Here is a 13,589-nt window from a genome sequence, read left to right on the forward strand (position 1 = left end):
CTCATCCTGTCTCCTCGTACCTTTGTCTTACACAACTCCCCCTCTGTAAACCTGCCTAACTCCTCCAGTCCACGTGGACTCACTTTTCACTCACCACAATCACTCTCTGTGTTCAGGGGAAGAAGAGGATTTGATTCTACGTAGTACATATAGACCGTGAGTTCCTTCCAACCGAACCTTCTCTGAATGACTCAGAGATAGACTGAGGACATCGCCCACAAGCTCATGATCACATACATGACTTAGTGACTGCAGGGGCCTGCTATGAGGATGGCAGCCCAGCACTGCCTGCCACCAGCTCTCTTCTGGAGAACACATCTCCCCCTTGCTCCCTACCCATGGCAGCGCAGCCCCTGGGGCACAGTTGACTAGCCTAAGGATGAACCCCCAGTCCAAGATGGGCCAATGAATCCCTTTTCTGGAATTTTTCAGACTCAAAACCCAGAGAGTTCAGGCCCAGGGATACTGGGGGGCTGTGTCTCCTACCAAATGGGGAGTGAGAGAATAGAGCAGATGCATGGATGGAGAAGACTTGAGGAGGGGGCCGCTGGCATCCAAGCCCTGGAGTCAGCTGCTGTGCAAGGGCATCAGTACCCCTGTCATGGGTTCTGTGACACAGCCCAGAATCCTCAGAGCAAATTCCTCTTTCTGCTCAACAGAGCTCAGGCTGAGTTTCTATTATGTGGAACTAACAGTTTTAACCAAGCCTGTGACTACTAAAAGGCATCTGATTTCTTTTCTTTTTTGGGGGGCTAGGGGTAGGGGGGGGGCGGGAAGAGGGAGAGAAACAGGGTCTCACTCTATATCCCAGGCTATAGTGCACTGGCATGATCATGGCTCACTGCAGCCTCGAACTCCTGGGCTCAAGCGATCCTCTTGCCTCAGCCTCCTGAGTAGCTAGTACTACAGGCGTGTGTCACCATGCCCAGCTTATTTATTTATTTATTTTTATTCTTTTGTGGACAGGAGGTCTCACTATGTTGCCCAAACTGGTCTTGAACTGCTGGCCTCAAGCAACTCTCCTGACTCAGCCTCTCAAAGTGTTCAGATTACAGGTGTGAGCCACCATGCCCAGGTAAGCATCTGATTCTTATCTAGAAAAACTGGCAAAGACAAAAGGAGGCAAAGAGAAGAAAGGGTTGTTTTTTTGTTTTTTGTTTTCTGACAGAGTCTCGCTCTGTTGCCCAGGCTGGAGTGCAGTGGCATGATCTCAACTCACTGCAAGCTCTGCCTTGTGGGTTCATGCCATTCTCCTGCCTCAGCCTCCCGAGTAGCTGGGACTACAGACGCCTGCCACCACACCTGGCTAATTTTGGGTATTTTTAGTAGAGATGGGATTTCACTGTGCTAGCCAGGATAATCTCGATCTCCTGACCTTGTGATCCTCCCACCTCGGCCTCCCAAAGTGCTGGGATTACAGGTGTGAGCCACCACACCTGGCCAGAAGAAAGGGTCTTATTTCAGATCTGCAAAGAGAAGCAGAAGGGTCTTATTTCAGATCTTGGCTCTTCTGAGCTATTCAGTCTCAGGTTATGTAGAGAACTCTCTAGGACTCGATTTGCTCATGGTAAAATGGGAATCTGGATTGGATCTCAAATTAGCCTTAACAATTAAAGGAGACACCATAGGTAAAGCTCTCAGCACTCGGCAAGCACCCAATACCTGACGGCTGACTTCTACATGGTCATCCAACATTTCCCATAAGCCAGGCTCTGAGCTAAGTGCTCCATAAATATCTCGTAGACCCCCCACTACAATGACAAAGGCAGCATCAGCCCTGCTGCACAGAGAAGAATGCACCGAGAAATGAAGTACCTTTTCCGAGCTCAGTCAGTCAAGGCTGGGTCTCTGTAATATGACATTCCCTTTCTTGTCCTTTTCTTAATTTCCCCACATTGTACTCTTAAGCCTTGGAGAGAGCTAAAACCATGCCTGTTGATCATGTTCTTTTTCTCTCTCTTTTTTTTTTGTTTTTTTGTTTTGGGAGAGAGAAGGTCTCTCTGTTGGCCAGGCTGGAGGGCAGTGGCACAATCTCAGCTCACTGCAGCCTTGACCTCTTGGGCTCAAGCAATCCTCCCACCTCAGCCTCCCAAGTAGCTGAAACCACAGGCATGCACCACCATGACTGGCTAATTTTTGTGTTGTTTGTAGAGATGGTATTTTGCCATGTTGCCCAGGTTGGTCTCAAATCCCTGAGCTCATGCAATCGGCGCGCCTCAGCCTCCCACAGTGCTAGGATTACAGGCATGAGCCACCATGCCTGGCCCATGCTGTTTTCCAAACCTCTCCCTAAGAATCTTCTCTAACATGGGGTGGTGGTTATGGGGCATTTATTCCACCATGAGTTACAGAGTCAGGGCAAACCAGGCTTTGCTAGAAACACCAGCACCTCTCATGTTCCCGGCCATGAGACTCTCCACAGGTGAAGCTATTAAAGTCAACCTTCAAAATTCTTAGGAGCTCTATAAGATGCTTAATAAACACTGATTGAATTGGAGGGTTAAAATGCCCGGGACATAAACATAGACTCCTGTGATTTGGCGATGGTTTAAGACCCTTACATTGATTGACTGATTGATTGATTGGAGACAGGGTCTTCCTCTGTTGCCCAGCCTAGAGTACAGTGGCACAATCACAGCACACTCCAACCTCCACCTCCAGCGATTCTCCTGCCTCAGCCTCCCAAGTAGATGGAACTACAGGTTCGCACTACCACTCCCAGCTAATTTTGTTTTTTTAATAGAGACGGGATTTTGCCATATTGGCCAGGCTGGTCTCAAACTCCTGGCCTCAAGTGATCTGCCCGCCACAGCCTCCCAAAGTGCTGGGATTACAAGTGTGAGCAACCATGCCTGGCCAACACCCTTACTTAATAGCAAACTCTAAGAAATGTCAGTTTTATTCTATTTTAACTTTTTAGGACTTAAACTCTCACAGGTAACAGAGTCTGTCTTTCAATGCTGTAAGTAGAATCTCTCCAAACTAGAATATCAAAGAAAGATTTTAAATATGATACAGAAGCTCAAAATATTAGAAGAACAAGGAACCCAGAACAGCCTCTTCACATTAAGTACAAGAGAGAGGCTCAGAAAGCTGGAGAGATGTGTCCATGCCTGGTCTGAGGCAGGGTCTGGCCTGGCGCCCTGGCCTGCTGCTCCCCGGTGGGGGCTTGCCCTCATCCCAACTCTGCCTCCCTAGCTGATCCTGTCTGTACCTCCTCCCACAGAATGGAAAAGAAGAGAAGGAGGGGATCATAAATCATATTTCTCTCATGAGTTTAGAGCGTTCTTTTCTGAGAAGTTCAAAAGCACTCAGTAATAAACCGAGGTGACAAGTTTATGTCTTTCGCTTTTAAAATGAAATTTTATTTGAACTCTTGGAGAGGCATTTTAATTTAGGACATTCCTCTCTTATTTCAAGGTGTCGCCCTGTGGCATTGTCTGTGAGTGGGTGGGTGGGTGAAGAGGGTGGGTGCTGGGGAGGGGGTTAGCCTGTGTCTAGGCCACCCCTCTTCCCCCACAGGCTTTTCCGAATGCCTGGCCCGCCTGCAGCGGACAGAGTCCTCCCTTCGTGGGTTTTCAACAAGTTTCAACATCCACAGGAAGGAGCCCCCACCCTCAAGCTAGCTTGGCTGTTTTCCTCCTATGCCTTTTCTGCCTCTGTCCACTGCCCGCTTTTTCAGAGCCAAGAAATGGATGGAAAATCATGAATTCTGCAGGGACTAAGCTGCGGGAATCACTTTGCCCTCCTTTAACCTATTTTTTTGCTACCAGCCCCTGGGGGCTCAGAAAACAAGAAAACGCAGTTGTCAAAGTTAATGAAATTGAGACTGAGAACAACCACACTTTAAGATGATGAGAGAAAGAGAGAGGGGAGGCAGGAGAGCAAGAGAGGAAGAGACAGAGATCTTGACTCATCGCACCTCCCGCACCGGCCCAGGCTTTAAACAAATGCAAAACTGTCTTTCTTTGGCCCAAGCTTTGTGCTAATGATTTTATTCAGGTGTAAACTCAAAGCCAAACTGCAATGACTAACCATGTGCAAATGCTGCCCGCCATCAGCCTTTCCAGAGAAACGTGGGGGCTGCTGCTTGCAAGCAGGTAGAACCACATGCTCAGCTTCTGGGCCCCTGCATCCAATAAATATTTGGAGAATGAATCAACTTAAGAAGCACTTAATGATTCAACATATGCCTAGGGTTTTTTATTCCCCCTGGCATCACGGGCCAGCAGGCCAAATCATACAAAACTCTCCAAGTAAAACCACTACATGGTTGTTCCAGGCAGAGGAGGAAATAGTTGGGTTCTCCGAGTGACTTCAGCAAGTTTCCCCACCACTAAACCATGGGAGAACTACAGGATGACCCTGTGATCCCTGTTCCAACCCATTTATAGATGCGAGAGACAAAAAGATGGAGCCCCACCAGACTGGGGCAAAGCAAATGAAGCCAAGGAGCCGATTCCTGCATAACAGCAGTTAAAGTACAGGAGAAAATGTTATAATAGGAGCGTAATGCCTACAAGGAAAGCACTGTTCCTACCCTGTAGATGTAGCTGGCATTTCTCCTAGGAAAACACTAAAATATCCTCAAGGGGGTCATTGCTCTCCTACCACCACTAAGCAGCTCTGGCCAATTATTTAAACGATGAAGTATCAGGGCCTGAGCCACCTAAAACACCTCGATTCAACTTTGTGAACTGTAAAGCAAACAGCTAATAATTCCTGTGGGGTTCTTTTTTCCAACTAAAGGGCAGGAAAACTTGACAAGTGACTTGAAGTTATTCAGAAGACAAGAGGGATGCAAAAACCACAAATAGATTAGACCTGTACCTGGGGCCAAAGGTCTTTCAAGAGACTATGGCAGGGACTACTTTAAGTCTGGAAAGTCTCCCCTCTCTAGCACCCTGCTTCAAAACTACCCCTTCTCTCTCCTGGATTTCTCAAAGAGAGCCTCAAGAGGTTAGGAACCAGGACAGTTTTTTTGCCCCAGCTCTCTCCCCATGGTACCTAGAATGGCAGCTTTTGAGAATATAACAGATATCCAGTCAGTACCACTATCCTTAGGAGAGACCACCTTTCTCCCAACCAAACTTCAAATCACCTTCTCTAAACCTTTCTTTTTAACAAAATGATGCAGTTTAAACAAAATCCAGTTTAAAACAGGTTGTTACCTGTCATATTTTACGATTGTTGATGAGTGCCTTTCCAAAGTAAATTTATTTCTATCTTATACTGCAGTCAAAGTAATGCTGACCCTCTTGGCTAAAATGTCTTTTTTAGTACTTCTAAATGGAGTGATGGTAGCCAATGGCAGCAAACGTTTATTGAGGGCTTACTTTTGTGTGAGGCGTTTGCATCTCATCTCACCTCCTAACCACCTACGAGGTAAGTTCTAATACAGGACCATAATTGCTGTCTGCCATTCTGAAACCAAAAAAAGCTCTAAAACCCAAACATTTTCCCATAACTTACTTGGCAGCAAAACTTAATGGACCTGAAACTCATCTGGAGGCAAAGCTGCCGTGAACTAACATTAGGTTATTTAGATTTTAGTTATCCCACTTAATGTGAAGATCCCTATGGTTTGCTATACAAATGTGAATGTGTTTGGTTACTGAGTGCTTCCCTGGGTCTCTTGGAGGTTACTTAATATAAAATCTATACCCCTTAATGCCTTTCTAAACCCCCCAAATCTCAGAATTCTGAAACATCTTGCCCCAAGGGTGTAAGATAAAGTATTGTGAATCTCTATTATTAGCCCATTTCACAGATGAGAAACTAACACTCCTTGAGTGAAGCAACTTGCCCAAGGCCACATGGTGGACAAGAGGCTAGAGCCCACTCTGAGACTGGCAGTCTCTCTGAGTCTGGGCTTGTAAACACTGGTGGGCCACTATAAGGCATGTCTCAGTCCCCACCTTAGACAACTTCAGCTGGGAAGAAGCACTGTGCCAGCATGGCTTTTCTCCATAATCAACTATCTGAGGAATGCTGAAATGGAAAAGCAGAAAACACCAACCAGAAACACAGTGATTCCAAGGGCCCGGTGCTTACCTTGCCTAGGACAGTGAGGCATGGTTTCGGGTCCAATTCTGGCTGTTCCAGCTTCACCACTCCTACCCAGCCATATTCATACAAGTCCTCTTCATCATTATTATTACATAGGCCCAGTGGGTGCATCTAGGAAATAAAATGGAAAGAAAACTTCAGCAGGCAAGCTACATGTTTGCTTGACTCATACTGTGTATTTCTCAGATACTATAGCCAAAAGTAATGTCAAAACTTAAAATTTTAAGAGTGGGGATGGTTTTTCAACCCAAGGGGAATTTTATTTCAGCACAATGAGCTGAGCACTGGGGAGAACACAATAGAGCCATTATAAATGTATATTATGCATGCTTCTTTACTGCCTTTTAAGTGATGGTGATCCAAGGTGGAAACTGCCCAATAGGATCTAGGGAAAGAAAACAGCACAATTCCCATATAAATGCCAATCTAAATTGCTGTGAAATACCATAAATTTAACACTAAGTAGCAATTACAGACAAGACTAGCTAGGTTAGTATCCAAGATTGTTTGGCTTCTAGACTTCAACAACATGTCTACTTCAACTTACGTAAGAGGATCTGGAAACACATCCCGGACTCTATGCAGAGACCACAGAAATCACCAGTGTAATTAACAGGCTGTTTAAAGGCTACCCGTGGTTACTGGGAAACAGATAAAATTCTTTGAGGTCTTTTCAAAATTTGCAAAGCACAAAATCAAAGATGGGTAGATAAGCAGTGTCAAATTTCTGTGTGTGAAAGTGCAGTCAAACCAGAACAACCCTAAGGTCTGTGCTCACAGTTCTATCATTGAGTGGTACCAGGCCCTAGAATCCCTAATAACAATCTGAGAAGAGGAAATCCTCAGGGATAAACATAACTTATCAAGAAGTTGATAAGCCTAGCACTGTGTGTGCTAAGCTCTTAAATAAGGGTAAGAAATACATCTTTAGATTCATGACAAGTTAGAAACACAAGAGACCTAAGAACACACTGCAGACAGAATATGGTCCCCAAGATATCTATGTCCTAATCTCCAGAACCTGTGCATAAGTTACCTGACACAGCCAGAGACTTTGCAGATGTGATTGAGTTTGAGATGGACAGATTCCCTGAATTATCTGGGTTGGTCCAGAGCAATCACCAAGGTCCTCATAAGGGAAGCAGGGAAGCATGAGAAAGACGGAGAACAGATGTGATGACAGAAGCAGAGGCTGATGTACTCTGAAGGTGGAGGAGGGGGCCATTAATCAAGAAATGAGGATGGCCTCTAGAAGCTGACAAAGATGAAAAATGGATTCTCCCCTCAAGCTTCCAGAAAGAATGTAGCCCTGAAGACCTGTTTGGAACTTCTGACCTCCAGAACTGTAAGAGAAAATATTTGTGTTGCTTTAAGCCACTAAGTTTGTAGAAACTTGTTACAGCAGCAAATAGGAAACTAATACGCCCACCTTGTCCCCTGGTTGTTTTACAGATAAGAACAGAAATCCAAGATAAGTGGCTTTTCCAACACACAGCCAGTATGTAGCACACCCGGAGGTCTCCAGGCCCTTGGATTCACAATCCAGTGCCTTCCCACTCCACTTGCTTACTTTATCCTCCCTTCCTCTGAGAGCTGACCATCTGACAGGGGAAGTCTAAGAGATAAAATCCTTAGAAAAAAAAGTTTCCAGCTCTAAATCCTGTGGTATTCAAGTGTAACATGAGTTTGGTGCAGGCAGCAAGAGTTGCTAGAATGTCTGGGGAGACTTTGTGCAGCTGCTGAGCCTCGAGAGAGCTTCGAAGGAAGAGTTAGACTGACCAGGGCAAAATGAGAGAGGGAAGTCAGTTCCAAGCCTGGGGAGGAGTTGCTAAGAGATGATATAGAGGGGGGAAAAGAATGCATCCAGTCTGATGAGTAGGAAGGGTTACTGTCTACACTGAGAAGGAAAGAGAAGGGCTCAAAAATCAGGATGGAGTCTGGACACCAAGACAGTATTACAGGTTCTTAGGCAGAAGATGGTGTACTGAAAGAAGTTATTTTAGGCAGGCAGGTAACCTCTTCAGCAGTGGTATTCTTGGACTCTAGAGACAGCAACAAGTGGAGGGCAAAGGGTGCAGGCCAAAAATGAGAGATCCTTGACAATTCAATGAAACAATAGGAAAGGGGTTGCACAAGTTCATAAGGCAGGTGAGAGGTCACCACTGCTGAGCACAGGGCGGCCAGCAGCTGTCTTTATAGTGGATGAGAGATACCCCACCCCTTGGGAATTCCAAGATATGAGATAGAGGGCCCTGGGACATCCAACTTTGCAGGAGCTTTCAGGCTCACGGAATATGCCTGAAGGGCCAATGGAGGTTCTGTGGTGCTGCGGGTGGTGCAACCTTTCCTCCAGGATGCCCCCGCAGGATTCAGCCCACTCTAGAATGTTCTACAGTTATTAAACAATGAGTAGTCTGAAATGCTGAGACCTCCGACTAGAAAAAAGGTGAGCAAGAGGAATGAGCCAATTATGTCAACAGCTCAGGCACCTCTGACCTCCGGGAAAGGGCTCAAGACCCGGCTCACTCCAGCACAGCTCAGCCAGCTTCCGGAAGTCTCAGGTCAAATCATGGTAACGGCAACCAATATTCCACAGAATTTTTAACCTGGCCACGCAACTTGGAGGTTTCCAGATGAATGGCTGCTTTTGGTTACTTATATATTTATGGGGTTTGACCAATGATAAAGAGTTGCTTTGGAGGAGCAGAGGCATCACTCAGGTCTAAGACGTTGCATCTATATCAAAACTTTACTAAAGAAAGGAGCCAGGCACAAAACACTGCATACTGTATGATTCCATTACATGTCCAGAAGAGGCAAATCCATTGAGACAGAAAGCAGACTAGTGGTTGCCAAGGGCAGCAGGGAGGGGGCAAATGAGGAGTGACTGCTCAATGGGTACAGGGCTTCCTTTTGGGTGATGGAAACGTTCTGGAACTAGATGGTGGTGAAGATTGCACAACACTGTGAACATATTAAATGCCACTGAATTTCATGCTTTAAAATGATTACAATGGTGAATTTTATATGAATTTCACAATTAAAAGGTTTAAAAAAAAAACAAAAAGCAACTGTCCTAAGAGCTTACTCAGGAATGACTTACGCCCTGCCTAGCACTGTCCTCAGCTAACACGGAGATTCCCACAGTGAAGGACAATGTGCTTTCTACCCTTCCAGAGCCTAAGTGAATTCCAGCAGCCCTTCAGGAAACTGTGTCCTGCAGAATACTACCTACCACAAGATGAAAAACAGGTTCTTGCACAAGTAAATAACACTGAGAAGCTCTTCATAGGTACTCAGGATCTACATGTGTGAATTAAAGCTCTGCAGTGGCCAATGGTTTAATAGGGCTTTTAACCTTTGCTAAAACCACCATTTCCTACCCTTTGTTTATAAACTTGTTTTGCATTTAATCTGATCACATGATTTCATGGGACACACTTTGAGAGATGCTAAGTTAGGGAGAACACATACACACGCATGACAATAAACCAACAGTAAATATGACATGAGGCAAAGCTAAATGTCTGCAAATGCTGAACACCCACGACGCAAAGACTTAAGGCCACGGTAGAAAGAAATGGAGGGATAGTCGAGGACAGCTGGAGAAAAGACGAGGCTTGGGAAAGTGGCAGATGTGGAGGATGGGGAGAAGACAAGGAATGGGAACCCAGAGGCAGCTGAAGCCAAAGCCCAGGCCTGACCCACTGCAGCCAGTGAGGTGGAAGTGGGCCTGACCAGGCCGGAGGCTTACTCTCTTGAAGAAGCAGAACACACGGCCTCAGGAAAAGCATGTGGAGAGCGTGTCCAGGCATGCAGAAATCTGAACTATGTAAGCCTCAAACACACCCAGGGGTCCCTTAGGGCTGTCAGGCCAGTGCCCTGCGCTGCACTTCACTGCCAGCCTCTCTCCTCTCCTAAGCAGTCATTCCTTCCCACTTTCCTCCAAACTCCTCTATCAAATCTTCCCAACACTGGGGTGGGTGACTTAGCAGCGCAACACGTCAGCCCCATAAAGGGCACTGACTTGTGAACAGGAATGAAAGCCTTTAAAACTAAAAAGATTTTTCTAAAGTGCCAGTGGGAGGGATGCTTTACCCTCTTGTGGAGGGTAAAGAAGCCACTAAGATCACATCTCAGAGGATAAAAAACCTACCTAACCATCCATTCCACTTTCCCACTTCCACCTTAAGTTCCTTCTCTCCTGAGATCCTTATTCCAGTTTACATCTCCAGCACAAGTCTGTTAATTCAATCTAACAGGCTCCTTTGACCCACCTATTGAATACCATATTATATGATTCAGGTCTCTGTTAGCTGGCCCCGATGACAGTATCAACTACCCTAGGCCTCCAGCCACTTCCACTCTGAGGTTCTCTTTTCCCAAGGGCTCCAAGTTATGAGCTCTGGAGATGTTTTTATAGAGAAGCAGAAGTAGTCATTATGTGAAAATATTCCTTAGTGAACTGACCTGTCCCAAGGATGGAGTATTCTAGGCAAAGGTATAAAATGCAAATGAACATACCATTTTGTTTGCATTTTACGGGGAAAGTGAAAGAGAGGCCTTTCCCATTAATTGGACATCTACTATGTTAACACCTTTTTTTTTTTTTAAGGCAGGGTCTCATTCTGTCCCCCAGATGGGAGTGCAGTGGCACGATCACAGCTTACTGCAGCCTCGACCTCCTAGGCTCAAGCAATCCTGCCACCTCATTTATTGACTTTTTTTGTGTGTGTAGAGACAGGTCTCACTATGTTGCCCAGGCTGGTATTGAACTCCTAGGCTCAAGCAATCCTTCTGCCTCGGCCTCCCAAAGTGCTGGAATTACAGGTGTGAGCTGCTGCACCTGACCGGTTTACACATTTTAATATCATATTTAATCCAACAGGGAACTCCTGCTAATTGTTGGAATATCAGATGATATAGTGACTAAACTATGTAAATAAGTTGCAAACTAGAACTGCAAATCAGCAACCAATGCAGAATTTAACAGAGTCCATGAAAGTCCTATTAGTCAACAACTGGATTCTACTCAAAGCCAATGGCAAACAATCTAGTTAAGGATTAAAGAAGAAACACGCATGGGAGCTTCCACAGAGAATGATCAAAGGATTAAGAGAGACCTTTGGAAAAAGTGAGAGTCCTCTCAGTTGGAAAACAACTTTTTTTTTTTAGACAGAGTCTCCGTTGCCCAGGCTGGAGCACAGTGGTGAGATCTCGGCTCACTGCAACCTCTGCCTCCTGGGTTCAAGCAATTCTCTTGCCTCAGCCTCCTGAGTAGCTGGGATTACAGCCACCCACCACCACACTTGGCTAATTTTTGTATTTTTAGTACAGTCAGGGTTTCACCTTGTTGGCCAGGCTGGTCTCAAATTCCTGACCTCAGGTGATCCACCTGCCTTGGACTCCCAAAGTGCTGGGATTACAGGCATGAGCCATCGCACCCGGCTGAACTCAAACCTAAGTAAAGGATGCCATATGCACAGTCTTATACAATTTTGCTGAGAATATCCCCACACTGCCCACACGAGATTCAATCTTTGTTTATTCTCAAAAATCAGTCCAAGGCTGCAATTATAATTTAAATATAAACCATTACTTTCATTTTTATTTTTCAAGATATAGCCCCAATGAAATGTTTATTTCTACTTTCTCCTAAGAAATACTGGGCCCTAAGCCAGGCATAGTGACACACGCCTACAATCCCAGCTACTGGGAAGCTGAGGTGGGAGGATGATTTGAACCCAGGCGCTTGAGACCAGCCTGGCCAACATAGCAAGATTGTGTCTCAATTTTTTTTAAAAGATAAAAAAGAATTATTAGCCTCTAATTTTAAAAGATCCCAAGGTCCTAATTTGGATAACAATCATCTGTAGAGAATAAGAACCTTTTCCACAAGAAATTCCTATATTCTTCCAAAGTTTCAGCTAGACACTGCTTCCACGCCATCCCTGCAATCATCAGGTAAAAACCAGGCATGTTATTCACACATGCTAACACCAGCCAGCGACATATAGGCACTGACAACATACAAGATCTGTGTGGTTCTGAATGCCTAATCATTCAAAATTCTTCGTAGGATACTTCAGTGTATGGTGTTCAAGCATATTAACTTTGAACTTAATGTAGCATATAAGCATTTAAAAGTTGCAGGCATTTCTGAGTTTACTTTCTTAAAATATATGGATGCATAGGGCTTTCCTAGTCAGATGCTTGACATTTATGTTTTCGCCTTATTATTTTTAAGAAAGTTAAAAACAGCTGAGTTGTAAGAACTCAAGGACATCAGAATGAACTACTAATGAAAACATAAAGAAAAAATCAAATAGACATGGAAACCTTAGACTGGAACCAAGACTCCATCGAACAGAGAATACTAAGGGGAAGGATGGCCTGAAATGAGAAGACAAGCAAAACTTCTGGGGCAGATTCACAGAAGAACTTGATGCAAATAATAAGCTACAATGAAAGTACAAGGGTATAACAGAAAATACGCCCTGGGTTATAACTTTGATTTTGTTTTACTTTTGCTCTTTGTGCAATAACTTTGGGATACTCAACATCTTGCTTAAGTCAACCGAAGGAAAATGCCTACCCACTCCTTTATCATGAGTTTGACATTATTATGAAACTGTCGCTCTTACCCTCTCACTCCTTATTTTGTTCTTTTGGGAAGGAAGGAATGAGATTTGAGATCATGCAATCTTGTGTTGAAATCTCACTTCTGCCTTTTATGATGCACATCACCTAGGCAGATGACTTGATTTCTATAAACCTTGATTTTTAAAATTATTTGTATAAATTGAAGTGTGATTTTGTTACATGGCTATATTGTGTAGTGGGTGAAATCTGGGCTTTTAGTGTATCCATCACCTGAATAATGTAAATGGTACCCATTAAGTAATTTCCCATAATCCATTCCCCTTCCTCCCCTCCACCTACCCTTCTGAGTCTCTAATGCCTGTACTTCCACACTCTATGCCCCTATATGTTTTCCATATGGATTTTCTTATCTGTAAAATGGAGACTGTAGCATCTGTCTTAACTGATAAGGACAAATACAGACATCCTTAAGGATTAAATGAGATAAAATACATCAACATAGTAACACCAGTAGACATTTCATCAATGGGAAAGCTCTCTCCTTCAACTTCTCTAGACCTGTCATGTTCATTTGTATTTTATGCCTTTACCTAGAATACTTTGCCCTTCAAGACCAACTTAAATGTCACCCCTTCCATGGAGCTTTCTTGAATCAACTAATACTTCTTGAGTCTCAAATGCTTTGTATGGTGCTTACTGGTTCCTACAGCCTCCCCTCTAAGATGGGTACCTGCTTCTAGGAAGACAGTCTTATTCAGAAGTCCCCTTTCACCCTACCCAGAGCTTTGTACCCAACAGGTGCTCAATAAATGACTGCTGGCTGAACAAATGATCTCTGGCCTGGAGGCAGGCCTGCTACCATGTCTCTTGCTGTCTTTGGTGAGCCACTTGGGTCTCTGCTCTGCTAAGTGAGGTAC

The 13,589-nt window shown here is 44.6% G+C and overlaps 1 protein-coding gene across 1 annotated transcript in view; it reads right to left on the minus strand.

Annotated features, from left to right (window-relative positions):
- Positions 1–13,589, minus strand: part of ZNRF3 (zinc and ring finger 3) — a 175,833-nt gene that overhangs the window by 64,089 nt on the left and 98,155 nt on the right. Inside the window, 1 exon segment of the mRNA XM_003905376.5 lies at positions 6,055–6,180. Coding sequence (XP_003905425.2) covers positions 6,055–6,180 — 126 coding nt within the window.

Source organism: Papio anubis, chromosome 16 (genome assembly GCF_008728515.1).
Source record: "Papio anubis isolate 15944 chromosome 16, Panubis1.0, whole genome shotgun sequence".
NCBI classification, from domain to species: Eukaryota; Metazoa; Chordata; class Mammalia; order Primates; family Cercopithecidae; genus Papio; species Papio anubis.